Raw genomic sequence first — 22,257 nt, forward strand, 5'->3', positions numbered from 1 at the left:
CTTTCTTCTGCTGCTCTCGAATTATCTCCCTCCACTCTGCACCGCTCATAATCAGAAGGAGATCAGGAAGGTGGAAAACCCGGTGGGTGTCAGCAGCAGAGGGCCAGCAAAAGCAAATTAACGAAACTATTATTGATGGGCACAACATACACTATCATTGAAAGTTTGAGATCACCCAGACCAATTTCATGTTTTTCATAAGAACTCCCACTTTTATTCATGTGCTAAATAATTGCACAAGAGTTTTCTAATCATCAATGAGCCTTTTCAACACCATTAGCTTAACACAATGTAGCATTAGAACACAGGATTGATGGTCTGCTGGAAATGTTCTCTGTACCCCTATGGAGATATTCATTAAAAATCAGCCATTTCCAGCTAGAATAGTCATTTACCACATTAACAATGTCTAGACTGGATTTTCTGATTAATTTAATGTTATCATCATCAAAAAAATACAATGTTTTTCTTTCAAAAAGAAGGGACATTACTATGTGACCCCAAACTTTTGAATGGTAGTGTATTTCTAATTAATATTTGACATAAACGATTAATCATGTATAGACTCTGATATTTAAACATGTTGAAACACCAGTCATTTAGGTCCTTCTTAAGGACCCCTGACTCACTTGCCATTTCTGTTGGCTACTCTGAACGCCATGTTGGGGGGACATGAGAAGCAGCAGAGACTCTTGCTCTGATAATTTCTTCCTGAGTCCGCTCAATCACTTTGGTTCCTTGGTGGTTCTCTGCAGACAAACGGTAACGGGGTTTAATGTAACACATGACCCACTGTTGAGCGACTTCGCTCTGTTCACATGCTAAAATTTAAGGTCCTCTTTTTATTTTTAGTTATTTTGAGACAATTCATTCAAATCATTAAGTCAAAGTCAAACACAGAATTTCTTCTTGTTTTGTGTATATCTCACCTTTTCTCTTTGGATATCATTCTTGATCTGGGAGATTTGGATCTTCCATTGCAATCGATTTCCTCATCCTGGACCAGAGGGATGGGAGTGGACTCACAGTCCTCGATGGTCTGGAAGGTCAGGTCAGCCAGTGGGATGTACCACTTACAGTCATACTGTTGCCCTTTCCTGTGGCAACAGCAAAGTACAATGTGTGAATGAAGACAGACATTTTTAAACTTCACAGATTCCTTCAACACTGTCATGTGTCCTGCCTTTTCATTACAATTCTTTGTGAGTGGTGTGAAACCAACAGCACCAATGGCCAACCATTTTTCCTTTTCTTTTTCTTTTTTATGGCCAATTCCAATATCGAATATTAGCAATCAAGGAGTCTGATAACCCCTATCTGGGACTGATATGCATTTCAAAATAGAAAATTCTGTATATTACAACAAAAATTATCCTTCAGTGTTGACCATCTATTTCATGTGATATGTAACCAATCAGACAGTGGTGTGACAGGACACTGCTCGAGACCATAGAATGGTGACAACCAATTGAGCAAGGTGTCTGCATCAAAACTAGGTAAGACATTTTGGATTGAATGTATTTCATGAGAAACTGGTTAAAAAAATAAGGATACAGCTGGTCTGACAAATGCTGCTAATCAGGACCAATAAATGACCAGGCTCATGAAACCTTTATGCAACAACTGGTGGACACAACGAACAGCTCCGTTTTCAGCCAATCAGAATTTGAGCTAACAAGTGTCTAGGAGGAGTAACTCTCATTGTAGCAGTGAATTTTCCGGGTCACAAGCCTGCATCTCTAACCTCGGGCTGGACGCTGACCCAGACTCACCCTGCAGCCTGTTTCTTCAGCTTGGTACAGAGCAGCAGGTCGGTGAAGAGGAAGACATGACGAAGTTTCCTGGACCCTTCAACCAGCTCCACCATGAAACGATCTCTCAGCAGCTGACGGTTCTGCACAGAGGGAAACACGAAATCACATCAATATACACAAAGTGTGTCATATCTAATATGTCTCAAATACACCTCCGCTAATCTTAGTGTAGGATTAGTTTTCACTATTGGTGACAATGGCAGCATAGAACCTTTAAATGTACAATATGTAATTTAAGTTTCATACTGATGCTGTTTTAAAATGGTTTTATAAGGTTCACAATAAGTTAGTGCTGATGTCGCTACATGTTTGTAACTACTTCACACCCTGTGGTTTACTACTGCTCTCAGATGAATGCTCTCTGGCCTTGAAGTAAACAAAATAAACAGAACAATAAATCATCTGCAATGCAACCAAAACAGGGCAGTAAGTGTATGCAGCCAATTTAACCTCTGATGGCCTGTTTGTGGTTTTCATTTGGGAACTGATTCTAATATCAGAGCTTCCTCTACTCGTCGTCAAACCATCGAGCCTGAGGTTAAGAGGCGGATGTAATGGCATGGGTCTTTCCTGCAGCAACGTGCATTTAAATTCTTGCCCTGCCCTTTGACCTCTGGGCTAAGGCTGTTTACAGCGACACTGCACGTGTGAGACTCTGTCATACCACACCAACCACACTTTGACAAAAACAAGGAAATCACTACAGCATGATTTTCCTTTGCCATTTTCTGCACACTCCAGCTCAGTGTAGGCTGGCTGTAGCGTACTGGTAAAGGGCTGAACCACCATCAGCACTGTCCTAGTTTCATAAAGAGGTGGCAGGATTACATCAGTTTATTGTTTTGTGACACAAACACCACCACAAATAGTCAATAATCCAATGGAAAAACAAGAAATGTCCCCTGCACAGAGATCACACCCTTCTAACACTATATGCAGCTGTTTTTCTGCACTATAATGAGACATGTACATGAGGTAAAGCTAAACAAACTCATGGGCAGAGTAATTACAGGCCGGTACATTGCAAAACATCAACAATGGATGCAAATTTAGTCAAGAGCTGATCACGTACAACAACAAACCCATATTTTAAACTGATTGTCATGTCCTGGTTTGTTATCTGTCAATGTCTTTGTGGGATTTCAGACTTCCTAGACAATATACAGAAGAATGTTCCCAAGAACTTTCTTTGATTTAATATCCTACCCTGGTGGGTAGGACCAATTCCCAGCAAAAACAGAGGAAGTTCTCCACCAGGTCATCTGAATCAGAGTCCTGAGATGTTTGGTCTGGGGGGAGTGAGAGGTCAGGAAACACGGGTAAGCCAGCACACACCCAGTGCAGAGAGCTGGTTAGACAGTGAAGTTGATAAGGCGTGCTGCAGGTCATTTCTGAGAAGCAGAGTTGACACTGCGGCAGGGAAGGATGGGAGTGAGCGCCGAGGTAATCGACGGGTTTTCCTGGTTTGCGACACAGAGACCCCTTGCCTCCAGTGTTTGCGCTGCTTTGTCACGAGCTTCCTCTACACTCCGCTTCCTTCCCGACTACAGCAAACAGCCTGAGATGAGTCAGCAACAACCTGAGTCACAATCCAGTTTACTGCAGCTTCCAGACACCTTATACTTTAAGCTTTTACTGTCACCAGTTAAGATATGACTGAAACTGTGGGGGTTGACATAATCCTGAATTCCTTCATGCAGCTGTTTCAGTGAGAAAATCAAATAAGTGGGAGTGCTATAAAACACTGTACAGTACAGTCAGTAAACCCATAATCAAGTATTCTGTCAGTCCTAAGTTTTAGCCATGTTACCAGTGACTATTTGATGGATTGCCATGAAATTTGGTACATTCATCTTGCACTCAGGATTACTGGCAGCATCTTTGGTCATAAGACGCTAAACTAAGACTGTGAACTTGGTAAACATAATACCTGCTTAACATCAGCATGCGGGTACTGTTACTGAACATGATAACATTTAGCTCAAAGCACCACTATGCCAAAGTGCAGTCTCACAGAGCCTTTAGCATGACTCTTGTCTTGTTCAGTTTTGTTTTAAGTCATTATGAAAGCACTCAGTTCTCCAGAATCTCGTCTGTGTCAGAAAATAATTCCACACATGAGAGTTAGCAGAGCACCAAAAATAGGTTGCAGCATGGGTAGTATATAAGGACAAAGACAAAACCATGTAAAACCAGAAGCGGCTCAGGGACAGGGAGTCAGTATGGCGGTGCCAGGCCTCTGTGGTAACACACTATTCAAACCACTGAATTTGTCTCTGGCAAAGAGAACAAGTGCTCCACAAAGGGAACAAGCTGTATCTAATTCGTCCTTCTCCTCTACAAACTAGGATACTTTCATTCAGACAGAACTGGTGGAATTATTGTGGTGATAACCAGCAAATTCAGAGCCAATAAAGTTTCTGTCTCATTTATAAGAGCTAGTCAATTTAAGATGCACCTTCTGACAGCATGGAGGGAAAGTTGATCCTATATTTCACTTGTATTACTCAGTGCACCTGTGTACATTTATTTGACAAAAATGATTTTACCAACCTGGTTTTACACAACCCTGAGATGATAAAGTGATTGAGCTTTTCACACTAACCTCTCCCTTCTTAACCGTCATGGACTGTCTGCGTGGGGTGATCTCTTCATTAATACTTGACAGAAAGTTCTGGGAGATGCGCAGGGCATCCTGTAACAGCGGATAGTCAGGGTGACTGGATGGTGTGTGCTTCAGTAAGTCCTAGAACAGAAAAAAATACAGTAAACTCAGTCTAAAAACAAAAATTGTCTTCATGCAAAGAAGATCCAGATTATCCTAAGGCAGATTGGCTTACGTGCAGAACGAGTGTGCTGCGGGTCACTCTGTCCACAGGCTTGTAGAGAAGAGCTGTGGAGGAGGAAGAATCAGCTCAACGGGCCTCATCACAGCGCAACTACTTATAGCAATATTGATTAATGTGGAGGCTGGCCATTCATTGGTCTCAGTACTTACTTTCCAGTGAATTTTTAGCCGACTGGTCTTTGCAGTCTTTTGTGCTTTTGACCTTGAGATTCTGGCAGGGAAATAACACCAGAGAGAATAAAATACTCTCATTAACTCACAGTACTGCCCCACAGCGCAATTAAAACAATCAGCACTACTGCAGCCATGCAGCTCTTTAGGACTGCTGAAAACTGCTCTGTCATCACTTGTCCCGGGCAGCTGTACAACTTCAAAGACTTTCCTGCTGCAGTCCCGCTGTGCGTAGCGTGATTACATACCTCAGATATCTCTGCAAACTGAGCGTTTGCCTGGCAGCACTTGTCTGCCGTCTCCACAGCAACCTTATAGTTATCCACAAAAGCCCGGTACACTCCAAGCTGACTGGCCTGCAGGGCACAAGCAGAGTAGATTCATTCCACAGCAGAAGAGAGATTTTACTAGTCTGTGAGCACCACTGGGCACATTGAAGTGTCATGGTAGGCTGTGCTCAGGCGTGAGTTGGCATAACAGCATTAAAGAGGGAACTGATACAATTGAGTGTGACTAAATGTTTGCTCACATGTATATATAAACCCCTGTATGTTTGTGCTTTTAATCTTTTCCTTCCAACAGCAAACACTGAGGTAGCTCTTATTCATCAGCCTCCTATTGAGCATTTTGTACTGCTTTACTGCTTGTCATGTGGTGAAGCGAGGCTTTTATCTGGCCAGGAGATGACTCCAGGCAGTCTACTCAGATGTGCGTTGCACGATCCACTGAGCATTAGATTACATCCAAAGACTCCCACCTTTCTCCCCTGCAATCCTCCCCTCTTTAAACGATCATTAATGATGAAGGAGTGACATTTAAGGAGTGCTATAATTAGTTTTGAAAGTTACTGACTTGATGGATGGTGGTCTGTTTGATCAATAACCAACATACATGTTGGTGCTTTGAGGTTTCATGATATTTGATACCCTGTCTTCTTATCCAAAGGAGAATTTAAATCAGTTGAAAGGACTGTTGGGCTGTACTTGATTTTTTTATGTGATAGATAATCTTTGTTCTAAGTGTTACACATCAAGCAATCGTAACTTTTCACTCATATCAGTCAATCAGATACTTTGAATTCCACTGTGCACAGTCTTTCTTGTTTACTTTGCTTTACTTCCTTGTTTTACTTTTGGCCTTGTCTCTGCTGCAAGTTAGTTCAATGCAGTACATGGAAAAACAAGTTTTGGTTGTTTTAGCTCCATAAAATGTGATTTATAGAATGAAATCGTCCATGCACAAAGCGAAGGTGACAACTGTCTTTCTTCCTATGCCTGAGTAGTTGTATTGTAGCTGATTTGTAATATCTTAGAATCGTGATATCTTGGTACAACTGATATTAAGTATCCAGAACAGCAGGTGAGAGATACTGTCGAAAAGCACCATATTCATCTTGCAGTTATGAAATGACTGATTTTTTGTTTCCCTGGTCTTCCAACTGAAGAGAACAAAGTAAAAACACCACCCACGTACCAGCTTCTGGAAGAGGTCGCCCACACACTGCTGGTGGCTCCAGTCCTGGACTCGGGGCAGCAGAGCGTCATAGAAGTCCTTGTGGATCTCATGAAGCTCTGGCACTTTGAAGAAGATGGTCTCTATCTGCTGGATAGTCAGCATTGGCTGGGAAGTTGTGGCTGCAGCTCTCAGAGGCTTCATAGGCTGAAAACATAATCACAATAAATATGTGGAAAACAATAACTGAATGTAAAGTATAAATTTGAAAGTGAGATGAAGAAATAGTAACGTGTATACTGGCATTGTCTTAGTAGAAGATCAATGAAAATGGCTTAAATGACTTGGGAGAACTGTTTAGACAAATTTCTACTTCTTAAGAAACAGCCACACCTCCATATTTGTGTGTGCATAGAGTAAGGAAAAGTTCCTGTCAGTTCTTGCTAAATAGTGGTCAATGTAAGCACAAGTGACAATCACACAAAATGGTTATTGCTAAAAGTGATGTACCACACCAATATCTATGAAAGTTTGGTAACATTAGTGAAAGTTAGCTAGCATAAGCTAGGGCTTATAAGTCAATGTTGTAACCACAAAACACCTCTGTGCAATACCTTCAGCAGGGATGTGCTTTAACTTAATTAATTTTTGACATACAAAAGGGAGACTCTTTTATTTCCTCGATCACAAGTTATATTGTCTCACTTGGCTGATTCTAGTAACGGTAAAATCACGCTTGTTTTAGATAGTGTGTCAAAACAAGCTAAACCGCAATGAAAACAAGAATAGGTCACTGTTTCAAATTTGTGCAAAGATAAAAGCAATTAATCGATCTAAACATAGTCAGAATCATAAACTAAGACAACTGACTCAGAAATGCCAGCAACAGCAAAATATTTGGCAAAACTTCACTAGCTAAAGTAGCTAACGTTAGCTAACACTAGCGAGCTGTTAAGTCTTACCTGATCAACGCTATAGCCATAAAGTAAGTTCTTTTCATTGCTTAAGAATTCTGTTTGTTGGCTTTTCTACAAGAGGAAGAATGTGTTACTATTTTTAAAACTAGGAAAAGATTTAGCAAAAGTCAACTAACTAAATTAGCTGGCGTTAGCTAACACAAGCTAACTTTGAAGCGTTGCCTGATCAGGGTTTACCAATTAAAATAGCTAATAATAACTATCCTGAGTTACCAGGACCGATTTGGACTGGGGAAGCAAATTTTTTTCCATCATTCAAGGAAGAGTGTTTTATTTCTGCAAGAATCCAGACTGTGACCAAAATGGTCACATTTGCAACCTTTTTTAGAGTGTGCCAGATACAATTTCAAGTGTTTACATTGTGATGACGATGATCTGCCTGTATTTGTGTCGCTCTAACTGGCACAGACAGATACTATGTTAACCACAGTAGTGGAAAGGAGTACCTTTTTAATATTAGTGTACTGTGATATTTACACTTAAAAATGTGGTCGTCTCCTGACATGCAGAGCACACCTACATGCGCTCACAGAAAAGACCACATGTAGAAAAATTATGGTTTCATCTGGGACATATATGACATTAGACCGCCCTAGTTTAACTCTTCAAAATAATGTTTGGTCACACACTTGTCTGAGCACCGCACATGACAAGGTGGAAGGTGCAACCAAACGAGAAAGTTGGTTGCACTGGTCCTACCAGTGAAAGCGTTAGTCTGAAGCCCTGTTTCTTCTTTTAAAAGTCCTACACACTTTTAGAATAAAAGAAAGCATTTCTTTCCACAATAAGCTATAGGAACAATTTTTAATTCCATCTTTTTAAGAATTGCAGCCGCCTCAGGAAACTGTTTGTGTGTGTTGTAAGGTGAACATACTATGAGCAGGGCCTCCAGGTGGCTGAGGTAGGTCTCCTCACTGGCCAGGATTCCTGACAGAACCCACTTCCTCATCTCCAGACCCTTCTCCTGGTCCAGCTCCACCTGACACAAACATGGGAAGACAGGAGACAGTTGGCAGACAGTAAGAGATGGAATTCTCCTGCACAAAAGACTCATGACATGATATGCAAACTGTAAATGGTTATGATCTTTAATAACCCACCCACACACATCTGCAAACCCCTGGTTGCAGATATTGTTGTTGTGGGATTAGGGAAGACTAGATTTGATTAAACGCTGTAGGAGTTTTGCATTCCAAGAGGCCTGCAGCAGAAACTCCTGGCATCTTAAGGAAGACAAATGCGTTTTAGGTCCAGGAGTTGTTATTCCAAACAGGTCAAATACATCAGTCATCTTAGTGGGAGCCATCATGTCAGTAAGAAACTCACTGAAGCGTTGAGCTGCATCCAGCTCTGCCATTATATTTGGTAGATAAAAAGAAGCTGAGTGAGCCCCTGCCCTCCACCCTCCACCATAACTTAGACTTTGAAGATCACCAAGTGTACACATTGCAGGATAAGAATACCAAAGATAGGACAGAAACAAAGTAGAGGGGGAGGGGAGCTACGTCTCTTTGTAACATCTGTTTACCCACACTATGTTTGCTGAGTATATATGGTCTTTTTTCTGCAACGCCCTGCTTCATACTGAAAGCACTCCCATCTGGGAGCAATATGGCATGTTGTATTTTATTGTTGGCCTGAGGATGCCTCAGCCTGGCTGGCTGTTTGAATGTCTTGCTGAAGGGCACTTTTTCCACATGTAGTACAGTTTACCCATCATGGAGAGTCCTACACAGCCTATAAAACAGTTGGATGAAGTCTTCCACAGCCCTGCAGGAGCTCTCTACAGTTGTTGCATTGGAGGCTAAAACTTTATTACTAGACCTCTCACAATTATTATGTAACTGCAATTATGATATGAGCAGACTGAGAATATTTTACACAATAGTTAGAATCTTTTTCATTCACCTGCATAAAAACAGCTGAATGAACGTAACAGAAATGCCATGTTTTAATCACCGTTTTCCAGGTCATTTTCCATTGTTGGTGCTCCCTCTCCTCTGCCATGGTTTACTGCGAGGTACTTCTAATATTGAGCTATTTCAGAAAGCATCTTTTTATATTTACATCATGCGCTTAGTTGTTAAGCCAAACAATACAGAACCACAGTGGGTACATTTTGAAAGAAGAAGAACCTAAAAACTTTCAGGCGATTCGTCACAAAAAGCAAAAAAGGTGGCGGTCGTAGCGGTGGTCTAAAACTAAAAGAGGCTTAAAATGAACAGAAAAAGATAATTAAATTATTAATTTCAATCATTATTAATCATCAACTAAACTTTCATGTGTTACTGATTACCAGAAAGCCTATGTTACAAACTGTTGGATGGGGAGTGTGAAAGTGGTGGACATTTATCAAGCAGGCAGTGTCTGATGTCAAATCCAAGAGGCATTCTGGGAAATGTAGGACAAAGTGTTTTCTGAAGCTTGAACCTTTCTGTTTTCTGAAAGTCTGGATATCTCTGCTTCTGCTGTTTTATTTTAAAGATTCTTGCAACTTTTACAACTTTGTGGAAGTGTGACACCAAATCACTTAATAAAGATTTTTATATCACTTGATCTCACTCTGAAGATTTATGTACTTGGCTGAAATAATTATTCACCTAGCAAACATCTAGTCACGTGTCCTTAACACGGCACAATATTTTTTGAGAAACGCTAGTATTACCATGTGGTCATTTAAAAGGATTACTGCAATTACTGAACAATTCAGACCACTGAGTAGTGTGGTCCCCTCTAGAGAACATATTACAATACCAGCCTTGTGTTAGATTTCAATTCAAGCGATTTCTTTAGTAGCACAAAAACATGAAAGGGAGGCTCTTCTTCAGTACAAACTAAGAAAAACACAAATATTTCTAAAGCATGCAACATGTTCATCTGTTATTACACATACAGTGACACCACATTGGAATACAACAACAAGCAAACTGCTCCAAGAAAGAACTGAATTAACTTGGTGATGATACATTGAACAGGCAGTAGAAGTAAGTAATGCTGCCACTTTAACAGCAACTTTTAAGCAGAGAACAAGAAACCACAGCTCCTACTAGTGTTGAGTGATGCATGGAGAGAGGACAGTGAAGCACAATGCAGCAGCAGAAAGGAGAAAGCAGCCGCTGCCCTGTGAGCTGACAGACTCAGTTATTGTATCAGACGTGTTGGTTGGAGTTCACATAAAAACTTTACCGACAGCGTGGACTCCAGAGAACCAGAGGACTGGGTGTCTCGGCTGCTCCGGCTCTTGGAGCGGAGCTGTGGTGAGGAGGAAGGAGATCCTGTGAAGGATAGAGGGTTGTGCCGAGGCTGATGCTCCTCTGAATGCTCCAGGTCGTAGCCATATGACGAAGGGTTTTCATTGTAGGGAGCCTCTGTGAGAAAAAGGCAAACAAAGGACAATAGTCACATGGTGTGCCATTAAATTGTTATCTGGTCATATAGTTAACATGGGAAATACTGCAAACTGAAACATCTCTTTTTTGGCTTATTCTAATACTGTTTCAATGGAGAATAAAGTGGGTGGTGCTAGTAACGCCACTTAATGATAGGAAGGTTATTGAGATGTCTTCTCACAGTTCACTTTTGTGCCATCGGGGATAATATAGGCTGTCCAACTAACGCTACAAGACAGACACATTAACAGAAACTCCTGTCAAATAAATGAGATATGATTAAATAACAAAGTAGAACATATTCCTGCAAAGATTATACCGTTTGTTATAACAGAGTCTCAGGGCTGTTTGTTCAACTTTCAGCTGCTAATACAACATAACATAACTTTTAAGGCAGTCCTTTAACTTATAGACTGTATTCAAGACATTATTTAAATGAGCAAAGTGGGTGATGGTCATAAAGCTCAAAAACATCAGCTACACAGTGTGTATCAATTGTTTTGGTGATATTTTATTAAGTACAAACTGCTTTAGGAATGTGCAGCTGAAGTGATGATCAATATTGTCCAAATCTGCGTCTAAATACGTCCTTTGTAGTGACAAACCCACAGAGACTTATCACCTGACTCTAAAATATTCAAGGTCTCTAAGCCTATTGTTTTGATTTTAATCTTCCATAAAACGACTCTTTTTGCAGCTGTTTTTAGTTAGAAAACTCTGATAAAACTACTGCACACGCTCTGAAGTGTACCTCCGAGCAGCCAGACAGGTTTGTGGCCAGTTGTGGAACATAATGGAAGATTTATCAGGTGAAAATTCTAATATTTTCCACAGGAAAATATTTGTTGTTGTTTATGGGTATTATGAGGAAGTAAGTTGTAGCTGTGGTTATTGTGTCTACCCTGTGTTCATTGCAACTAAAAACAAAAAAGCCAGGAAAACGCTGGTATACTGTGCGTGTCTAACAGTAGCATTAAGCCCAGCTGACAATAAATACTAAGCAGTGAACTGCATTTTTCTGTCATTTGTCTTCATATCAAATCCTCTTTTAACCTTCATAAACCTGTGACTTACAAAAATCTGCACATAGAGCCAGTGCCAGCCACCAAGGGTTCATGCCAAGCAAATAGATAAGCTGAGGGAAGCACATGTGCTCTGTTTGTGTCAGCCTGGTTACATTCTCCTACAGCGATGTGTTCAGGATCACATCGAATCTGAAAGGCACTGTTGTGCCCGGGTATATTATTCACTCCGGAGTCTACTAACCAGAGATGCGACAGCACAGACAGCAGAACAGTTCTTCTGGAAATTTAGCAAAGAGGCATGTACAGCTGCTCATTCTGGGCCTTGTTCTTACACATGTTTAACATCATGCCGACAGCCTGGATGTGCCGGGCAAACAAGCGGAACAAGTGAGAAATACATGTTGTGCTTGTTGTCCCTGTGATTTCAGACTTTTTAGGACAGCCGGAGGATGAGGATCAAGAGTGTCTGCATCCTGTAATTACTGTCAGCCACCCCTGACTCACCAGCACTCGTCATCATTATTATCATCATTATCGTTGTCAAGTGTGCGGCAGAGCAAAGATTTCTATCAGTGGTACTAAAAAATAAGGTGTCACAGCTAGCAGTGAGGTATGTTAAGGAGAGGCTGCAAAACTGGTTTACCTCAGCTTGAAAACAGGACAGAGAGGATTCCGGAAACTGGGGGATGATAAACACAAATGACTTTGGAGAGGACTGGAAGACACGAGGACGGAAAGGATGACATCCACTAAGGCCATGACAAAGGCCTCAAACAAACACAGCGGAGAGGCAGAGAGCTGTATTGACTGCTTGAGGAAGGGACTACTGCAGTCCAAACAGCTTTAGAGAAGAGGGGAAGTCCGTGTGAAAGGCCACTCTGTGCTCCAGTGAAATTATACATCAAGCCCAGTAATGGATGAATAACACATCCTCTCTGGGGCAGCAGTCTCGGAGCCACAAACTATCTAAACTAAGTGAAAAGAAACAGCCAGAGCTCAGAAAAGACTGCAAACATGAATAAGTAAAGAGGGTTTAAAAATGTGTTCTGAAGTCTTAAGTACTAAGTCATTTGTGTCCTTTACAGAGACATTTTTAAATGCACAGGGCTCACTTGGCTGTGGTCAGCGTGAGAAACCGAACATTACAATGGATCCTCAGTGAGAGTCGTTGTTGTAGAGATCTCAAGGACCGCTACTGAGGAAGTGTCCAGGCAGGTCTGTCCGGAAAATTCAGCAATTCATCTGCTTCAGAGTGGAAACAGGCTTTCTGCACAAGGTCGTCTTTTAACAAACAGCTCCCGCTCCCACTCCAACACACATTCATCTGTGCTCGTGGTGATCATATTTACTCCTGCTAACACTGAGACGCCCTGAGTGGTTTACAGAGCCTCCACATTTTCAGATATATATGGAAACAGATTTGTACATATTCCAATAAACCAAAGCAAGGAGAAATGCAAGTCTGTTTTACTTAAGAACTAGTTCTTCCTGCCTCACTCTTGTTTCTCTCTGTATCACGTTTTCACAGCTTTGGTTTGTCCTGATAGTCAAACGGTGTCAAAAAGGGCTGAGCCAGTACACTGAAGTAAAGGCTGCTCTTGTACCAAACTGCTGGCAAAGCCCATACATAGATTTTAAATAGTAGAGCACGCCATACTGTTTATTTGAGGCAATATTTGTATTTCAAAGGTTCAAAAATCTGCACTCAGCCCAAACCAACTTTTATAGCATAAACATGCAGTATACAGGTCTACAGGTCTATCACACCTATACCAGTTTTGATGTATATACGGTCTGATATGAGCTATGATGAAAACTTTTTTCTTTTCTTTATTAATTAACAGGATATAACACAGAAAAAGTTGCTTCTGGTAATTTAGACAGCTCTGACTCACTGTTTACAACACTCTCAGCAAGGTCTGCAGCACATGTAGCAGAGTCCGAATCCCAGCAGAGCTCAACGTGGTACAGAGTCACACAGTGTCTTCATAGGAAGCTGCAAACTAGTTTATACAATGATTCCATCATTTTCACTTTTTAATGTAACTTTGAAATCCATACATAGATGGACGTCTTTTAAAAAGTTTTTTGTCCTTCGTTTAAAAAAAATAAAAATCTCAGTACACACAGGACAATTCAAAAACACAACCGAGGCACTGTCAAGAGCATGCCAAGTCAACAGGTGGTCATATAACTTTAATCTTGAAGCCATGCTGGCCAATAAGAAGCCTAAAAAAAGCTGTAAGTTCAGTTACCACAGTCGCATTTTAGCCATGCTGCATTGCACAAAATCACCTCATGTAAACCGACGAGAAAATGTTACACACCCAACTTCAAAAGCCAGAAACTCTATTCTTAATTGGAAATACTGTATATTAAGCAGAAATGCAGTTATATAATGAACATTAAATAACATGTGGTAGTGGTGCACTCATTTAATGAAATGGATTCAATGACTGCAATCTTTATGTAATAACCAATCTGTCATTAACTCCTGGTTATTGACTATGGAATGCAGCTTTTTCTGACCATCATTTATGTCAACGGATATAAGATTTAGGAAATTTGCCGAACAACAAATCAGACTCTGTTATATTTTTTTAATACTTGACATTTATTTAGTGATTTATTTGTTAAATTACATTTTCTATATGTTTGATGATCTTTTATTGTGATCTTAAAGTCGCTTTCTATACCAGCAGGTATATAAGTCCAATTTTTTTTTTACTACAATGTAAACACCTGCTCATGTGGTTATATTCCTCATATTCCAAAATATGTTACAGAGGACAGTGTCTTGGTATCCTTGATGAAAGCTGTGACCTTGCAAACATATTTGATTCAATCACAAATATCTTATGAAATCATATAATTGAGATATATGCACTGCAATTTGTCACTCATCAGTCAACACATATGTTGATATAGACACATCTGTCATAAACCGGATTCAGATATTATTGGATCGGCCGATGTATCTATTAAACATTCATTTGCAGATAAAAATCGCTTTTTCAGTCAATTTACAAGTGGAACTAATGCTCCATAATACAGTGCTGATACTAGAAAATACACATGGGAAGTCATACGAGAGAGACAATGTTATCTTGTTTCCACTTTGCACTAACGGAATCACTTACAGTTTACACAATACGAAGAATCACACATCTAGCTGGAGGGTGGCAAAACAGTCCTGGCAGTCCTCCCTGTCCCATACCCAGCTAACTGCAGCTTAAAATGGTTTCAAATGTGCAATAGAGCTGTAACAAATACACTATAATGACATTACATAAGATTTCTGAGCCCAACAGCTGCGGTTGGGAGCTGCATGGAGCCGTGGATCAGAGAGAAGCTGATTTTGTTTCGGCCTGTCTCTGAACTCTGTAATTCTCTGTTTTTCAAGAATTTAATTTGACTCCATTCCCACGAGGTGCTCATTAATACAAATCATTAAAAAGGCAAGATTTTTGTCCAAATCACCTTGGAATACGCTGTGTACAGTGTTTTTCTTTGGCTCACAAGCACCTACAACATGGCACCTATAAATAGAACTCAAGGATATATCAGGACTCTTAACTCTCAAATGTGCTTCTGGAAAATAATCAGTCATCATGAACACTTTTCCTTCCTCCAGCATGAAAACAAGAGCCATGCTCAGAATGACAAAGCAGCAGTTTAATACCACAGGCATGCTGGATGTCCTATTGATGACAAAGCAAAGACACATTCAAAGGCCTAATCCTAATCCATAGAGATGAACTCTGATAAACAGGCAGGGAGGGGGTGACAGATGTGCAGCAGAGACGATGCCACAGCACCAGAGATTTTCCATCACAGAAATAATCATGTGATCTTATTGCACTGCACGAGGCCAGCACGGTCTAAAAGAAGAAAGAACTTTCCCTTGGGATACTCTTACGAATATTTCTGTTTTTACATAAAGGCTGAAAGCTTGTGTTTGGCTTTCAGATGCATTGCCATTATCACGTGGCACGGACATGAAAGCACTGCCTTTTAAGTTCACAGCACGATATTTAAATACGAGGAAGGATGCGCTTGCAATTTGTTTTGGAAGGAACCAAAGTGGGAAGTTGCAATCAGAGAAACAGGCCTTGGATCTAACTCGGTCTGTCTGGACCTCCATTTAGCAGGGCTGCACAAAGCACTGCAGATAAACCATCACTTCTGTTTGACTGATGGGAACAAATTCAGACAGGATTTCCCAAAAATAAAAATCAAAGAGTAAAGGGGTCTATTGATTGAGCCCAGTCAGGGGTGGAACCAGAATAGCAGCATCCATATTCCCCTATTTCACCACTGGGAAAAGGCAGAATGGTGTCCAGCCTGGTGGGTGCAAAGAGACAGAATCAGAGTCCACTTATTGCTCCCCCACTGTGAAACATATTGACCATCCACATAAAGATCAGTCAGCTGATGGACAGAATGTAGATCACAAGATTCCTAAAATAAACACTGCATTACAAATGTGTTGATTGATCCAGCTCAGAAATAAATGGAAATGAGATTTAAGCATCTATAGTTTACCGCAGAGCAAAACAGGTACAATGAAGGACAGTCTTTCTGTCGCCTCTCTAATGGCTGTATAGATTTGGAGAGAAAAGTTGCACCTTTACAGAAAAGGCTGCAGTAGATACCAATGTGAGATGTTGTTAAAAGCTTAGCACCACTTTATGGCTCCAGTAAATGGATTCTCCGCTGAACTGTGCAGTCGCTGGGGAAACAGTGGAGGCAGGGAGAGCAAACAGAGGGGACCCGGTTGAAGGGTTGACAGCTTTTCAGACACCTGATGTGGTGACCTCAGTCGGTGGCCCCAGTAATTTTCCCCACTTAATGGCAAAAGAGAAAATCTCGATGGATTCATCAGTAATGCGCTTTACAATGACTCTCCACTGACACTGAATCTTCAGAAGACAAGAGTCCGCTTTAATCTCTCTGTCTGTCACCAGCAGTAGACCATGTAATTTTCTTTTTTCCAGGGACTCAGATTAAGGTATCGTGATAAAGGACCACTCCAACAAATTAGTGTTGGCACTACCATAAAGATGGGACTTGCAAGAGATATATTTTTTAAAAATGATAGTAAGAATGTAAGCATTAAATGCAAACATATCCTGACCAGTGTAATTTCTACCCATAATGCAATTTTAGTCTCTCTCTGACTGGTACATACATACATCTGAATTGTTTACCCAAGTTTGTAATGCAGCTCTGTGAGGCACAGCGAGGCACTAAACACAACACACAGCTGAAGGTGACTAGAATATCATTAGTTTTGCATCTACTTGACCTGGATGTATTCTACTAGATTTAAAGGTGGCACAAAGTTGCCTGGCAAATAAACCAGTCAGAAAATCTGTACTCAAGTAGAAGTATTGAAATATTACTGAACTACTTATAAAACTACTGGTGTGAAAAAATACTCAAGTATTCTTCTCAAGAACTACTCTTAGACATTGATGTTTAATGCATTACCAATGTTTGCTTTTTCCACATTGTCCATTTGTGGTTACATAGTATTTAAAATGCAGATCCTTGTCTGTCTGTCTCACTCACTGCACATGTATATGAGTGTTCATACCAATGGGGAACCTACTCAGTCCATAGACTTTACATTGCGATGAATATAAAGATCCCCTTTCAAGATCTAGGGTGATTTTTTTTAAAACATTCAAAAACATTTGCAAGCAATTTAAAATGCCCTTTTAAAAGTTGTAAGAGACACCTTTTTATAATGGTAGGGCTGTTTGGACCACAGTGGGTTTTTTTTTGTTGCAATACCACAAGTGGCTACTAGTCCTACACGATACTGGAATAAACTGACATTGCAATATTTAGTTTTTCTGTGTTGCAATACGAAAACAAATGCATGAATTTTCAGCAGAAGACTTGAATCTATCTATGGTGGCTTTGAGGAGTTAATCTAAATGTTCATATTAGACATCAGCTGTATTACTTTTGGTAACAAAGATATTACCTCCAAGTAAGGTTGGTTTCTTTATGCTGTCTTGAAAATAAACTTTAAAAAATAATTCTAAGAACCTTTATATCAGAGTAAATTATATTCTCCAAGACAGACAGAAAATGAGAATCATGTGAGTTTTCTTTTAGTATGAAGCAGCAAAAAAAGCAATGGGTTTGAATTAATTTGCCTTAGTTCATGCTGAACTTCCTGCAATGTGACTGTTCACATCTCAATGTTGATCCTGAAATGATACATTGTGCACATGTTGTGCAGACCTTGTGGCTACTTGGATTAATAAGCAGTAAGACTGAGAGACAGGCTGCTATCCAGCTCTGTTAAACATTCATGGTATCTGGTTGTGTTAGTACTGGCACTTGATGAAAAGTCTGGAACGTGACTGTCCGTTCGAAGTTTCATGGCACTTCCTGCCGTGGCTGACACAGTAAAGACATCAATAAGAGTTGCACGCTGTGATCTCTACATCCACTCTGGTAACGTGGCTAAAACTTTGTATTCTCCTAGTTCTGCTTGGGAACCACAGAAGCCTTCATACAAGTGTTTTCACAAGTTGTGCAGTACAACCTGCAAGAGGCAAATTGACTATGACATGTAAAGTTGGTGGAGCGCCCCTTTAAACAACATACTGTAATTGTGGCATCTGTTTTGTTGAATGCAGACACCAGCTGTGTGTTTTATTAAAAAAAGATTGGCCAGCACAACTTGACATCCTGGTCCATGTGTAGCGTCTGCTGAACTGAGAGGCCCTTCAAACCACAGGGCTGCTGAGGGCAGAGAGGCCCACCAGCACTTGCCTCTGATCTGTTGTAGTGCAGCCTAAAATTAGTGCCAGTCATTGAGCAGGATAGGTCAGAACTGGGCCGCCCAGCCCAACACACCTACTAATCAGCGTATATTGAAATAGCTTGGGGTGGTCACACTGCAGCTTGTACTGTGCCGCATAACAGAGAGTATGAAAGCCCAATAATTGTTCCAGTCTGTGAAAATAAACAGACAATGGTGCACATGCACACATCATGTATATACAGATTAGTTTCATCGACACAGAGAAGAAAACCAGCCTACCTAATATGAAACGGTAGCTATGCGCTATATTTTGGAGTTATTCTGACATTTCCTGCTGAAAGACCTAAAATTATACTGGAGCCTGACCATTGCTCAGGATGATAACCTTACATTTGGGTTTCATAGCGGACGTGAGTTTAACAGCTGACTTCGCTCATTACTGATAGATGATGAACGCTGCACAGTAATTTAAGCAGTGACAAGAAAAAATCTGAGTGACCTCCTGGTTTAATGAAATATTCATCTGCATGTCTGAATAGAATTAAATATTACTGACTGGACCTTACCTGATGTGTTTTAATGTGACTGTCTCAGTCGTAATCTGCATAGCAACACATGTTTTACAGTACATTAACTGAAAACAACAGTGAGTACATGTGTGCCATATCATTAAAATGTGAAATGATTCAAAATTGAGTCACCTCTCTATAGTTGCATTATTTCTAGGTCAACAAGCAGAGTATTTCCTCTTATGAACAATCAAACACAAATATGTTGTACAGGTCCCAAAATAGAAACTCAACACAATAAATAAATACATCTGTGATCACTGACACCAAATAAAGTACAATTTCCAAACTGTATAAAATGAACTAACTTTTTAGTTTGGGAGTCATGGGCTGTGTCTATCTGCATGTCTTCATCATAAGAGTTTAAAAGAATTGCCAGCAGAAACTGAAAAATCTGATTGTGACATTCACAATGATGAAAAGGGATACACGAAGATAGATGACCAACTAAAAATCAGTGGAAACGCAGTTGCAGCAGGAATCGGGGGTATAGAACAAGCCATAGCACCACTGATAAGAGCCACAAAGGATGTCTTCTTGAAATGATGCCAGGGACAGTGTACTATTTGCACAGAATTCATATTTGAAAAAGTAGCAAGCAAGTGCACAGCAATTATCAATGGAAAGAGTCTCTGTGACAGCTCTGACAATGAGAAGGACAGTTCATTACATTAGTATCTGTGGATGGCATCTAAGACAAAGAGCTATTCTTGCTCTTCAGCAAAAAAATGGAAGATCAAGCTTTGCTAAAGAAAATGAAAGAATCCTGCGAATACTGTGGGCACATTATTGGGCCAGATGAGACCAAGATAATTGTTTGGCTCAGATGGGGTCCAGTATTTTTGGCATGAACAGGTTCAGGACTACCACAGTGAATGCATAGTTCTGACAGTGAAGCACAGAAGTGGGAGTGTGATGATACTGGGAGTGCAAAAGATGTTGGTGAGATGACATTCATAGACACAGCCATGAATTCCTGCAGATATACCAAAATAGGCCTGACAGAATGAGTCTCGTTCTCCAGACGCTTGGCAGAAGAGGAAGATTCCAGCATGACAACGATCCAAAGCACCATGCCAAAAGCACAAAAGACTTTCTTAAGAAAAAAAAAAAAGGTAAATACGGCGATCTGGTCAAGATTGTCACGTGACTCAAACCAAATAGAACTCCTTTGGCATATTTTAAGCAGAAAGGTAGAGCAACACAGTTCATACAACAAACGGCAAAAAAAATTCTCTAACAGAACATCTGTCCAGAAACTTTCTGTCTTCCATGTTGGGAAAGACAAAGTCTCTCATCAAAACAAAAGGCAGATATATAAAACACTGAAAAGACAAAAGCTTTGGATTTCAGTAACAACTACAGCCTTTTGTTGCACTGAGTTCCTACTGTGGAGCCTGTATTTTTATGTTAGTTTTGAATTTCATATAGGACAAAACACTGCTCTGTTTAGAAGTAACGAAATTACTGTGAAGTGACACAGCTATGAATTATTTGGAAATGAAGTGATGCACAGAGGTGTACGCACTTCTGCTGTATACTGTAACACAGCGGTTGAAAGCTTCCAGTGTGGCGACTCAGCTCAGAACGGATCAAATCATTTAGAAACTGTTTGCTTTACAAAACCTTTGTAAACTGTTGTGTAACGTCTTGTGTGGCTCGGGAAGAGATTTGTCACATCTGAGAAAACAATAACTCTGATGATGTCATCAGGGTTATTTGGGCATGGGTACTTCAAATTTATAAACACAAACTCTGAAGAACACTCTGAAGAAGCTATGCAGAGTCTAACAAAGGCACCTGCCGATGACATCATAGTGATATCATTAGGAAGGGTTACCTCCACTTGCTGGTAACAAAAATCTAGCATTACAAATTGCGAGTGCAGAGTTTGAAAAACATGGGGATTTACCCGGAAGAGAAGATCCAATTAAGAGATACTGCTGTTCTGCATTCTGCAAAATGAAAGGTGTAGGGTTTCTGATCCACATGAAGGACTGACAGTTTAAATATCTCAGCTTTGACAGTTTAAAACAATTTGCTACAGAACATTCTGTCTAAAGCAAACTCTGGTGGCCAGTGGCACAGCAAGCTCCATGGGTCAGGCTGTTGTGAAAGAGGTGAACTCATACAACACTTAACATTTCATTAGCCGTTTCCCCCCACACCCCACAAGCAGCTGAGACATTCCATAAACACTTGGTCTGCCAGCCAGCAGCACAGAGGGCCCTTTGAGTGGGACCTGGGAGGGGAGCTGAGACTGCAGGACCAGAGGGCTGAGAACGAGCACGAGGGAGGATAACCAAGCCCAGAGAGGCCCACAGACTCATGGACATGCCAAAGATTTTTTTCTATAAATGTTTATCTAGGGATACATGTATGTTTGTAAGTGAATAGAGGAGCTAACAAGAAAATCTAGCATGAACAGTGTTGTGCAATTTCTAAACAAGTGTTTTTGTTCTCTTTTCTGATAGGCAGGAACAAAAAATGCTATTCATTGCTTTTACTGTGAGAGCAGCTGGCGATGCCTGGACTGCTGTACTGATGGCCTGCCAACTTTTGGCCACTTTACCCAGTACACTGCACAGAAGAACAGGTGTCTCACTACACACTCACACACACTCACGCACACACAGAGGCCAACTTCACTGCCTTCAGGAGCTGCCAGCACTTCCTCTTGTAGGCCTACATTTACTTTAGGAAAGGGTGAGGCTAAATTCTTGTGCTTCCTTGACCACCAAACCTCAGATGTTGATATCCAGGTACAATGATAGGCCTGTCTGGGCTTCTATGAGGGACTTCAAATATTAATGAGTCTGCAATTAACCGGGAGGGTGGACGAGCGCTGGTGTGACTCCTGCTGAGGCAGCAAGTAGTGACAGCCTCTGGTCTGAGGCCGAGACATCCAGACACACTCCAATCACCTTTCAGAGAGACACTTTCTATTAATGTCACAGCCATCCCAGACAGACCTGTCTCCATACAGAAGATGTGCCATATCCCTGACATGTCAGCTAAATGCATCCCAAAGGTAATCTGCTGATTTTTGCAGAGGGATTATGATTAAACTAATGGGAGATTTATTATTTCCCTTTTGGCCTTTTCGTCTACGCCCCCTCACTGTAATACGTTAACCATAAGACAACCTTCACGCCAAGACCCTTTTTTCAACCACAGCAGTAAGGCAGTGGAGCCACAGGCATGTCAGTGTCATGATGATAATTA

General features: G+C 40.7%; 1 protein-coding gene across 1 annotated transcript in view; it reads right to left on the minus strand.

The window, feature by feature from the left end:
- Positions 1–22,257, minus strand: part of si:dkey-91m11.5 (BCR activator of RhoGEF and GTPase) — a 39,108-nt gene that overhangs the window by 9,082 nt on the left and 7,769 nt on the right. The window contains 12 exon segments of the mRNA XM_051951142.1: positions 634–667; positions 669–749; positions 930–977; positions 980–1,097; positions 1,773–1,894; positions 4,420–4,560; positions 4,655–4,707; positions 4,813–4,873; positions 5,082–5,189; positions 6,307–6,492; positions 8,137–8,241; positions 10,449–10,630. Coding sequence (XP_051807102.1) covers positions 634–667; positions 669–749; positions 930–977; positions 980–1,097; positions 1,773–1,894; positions 4,420–4,560; positions 4,655–4,707; positions 4,813–4,873; positions 5,082–5,189; positions 6,307–6,492; positions 8,137–8,241; positions 10,449–10,630 — 1,239 coding nt within the window.

Source organism: Acanthochromis polyacanthus, chromosome 7, assembly GCF_021347895.1.
Source record: "Acanthochromis polyacanthus isolate Apoly-LR-REF ecotype Palm Island chromosome 7, KAUST_Apoly_ChrSc, whole genome shotgun sequence".
NCBI classification, from domain to species: domain Eukaryota; kingdom Metazoa; phylum Chordata; class Actinopteri; family Pomacentridae; genus Acanthochromis; species Acanthochromis polyacanthus.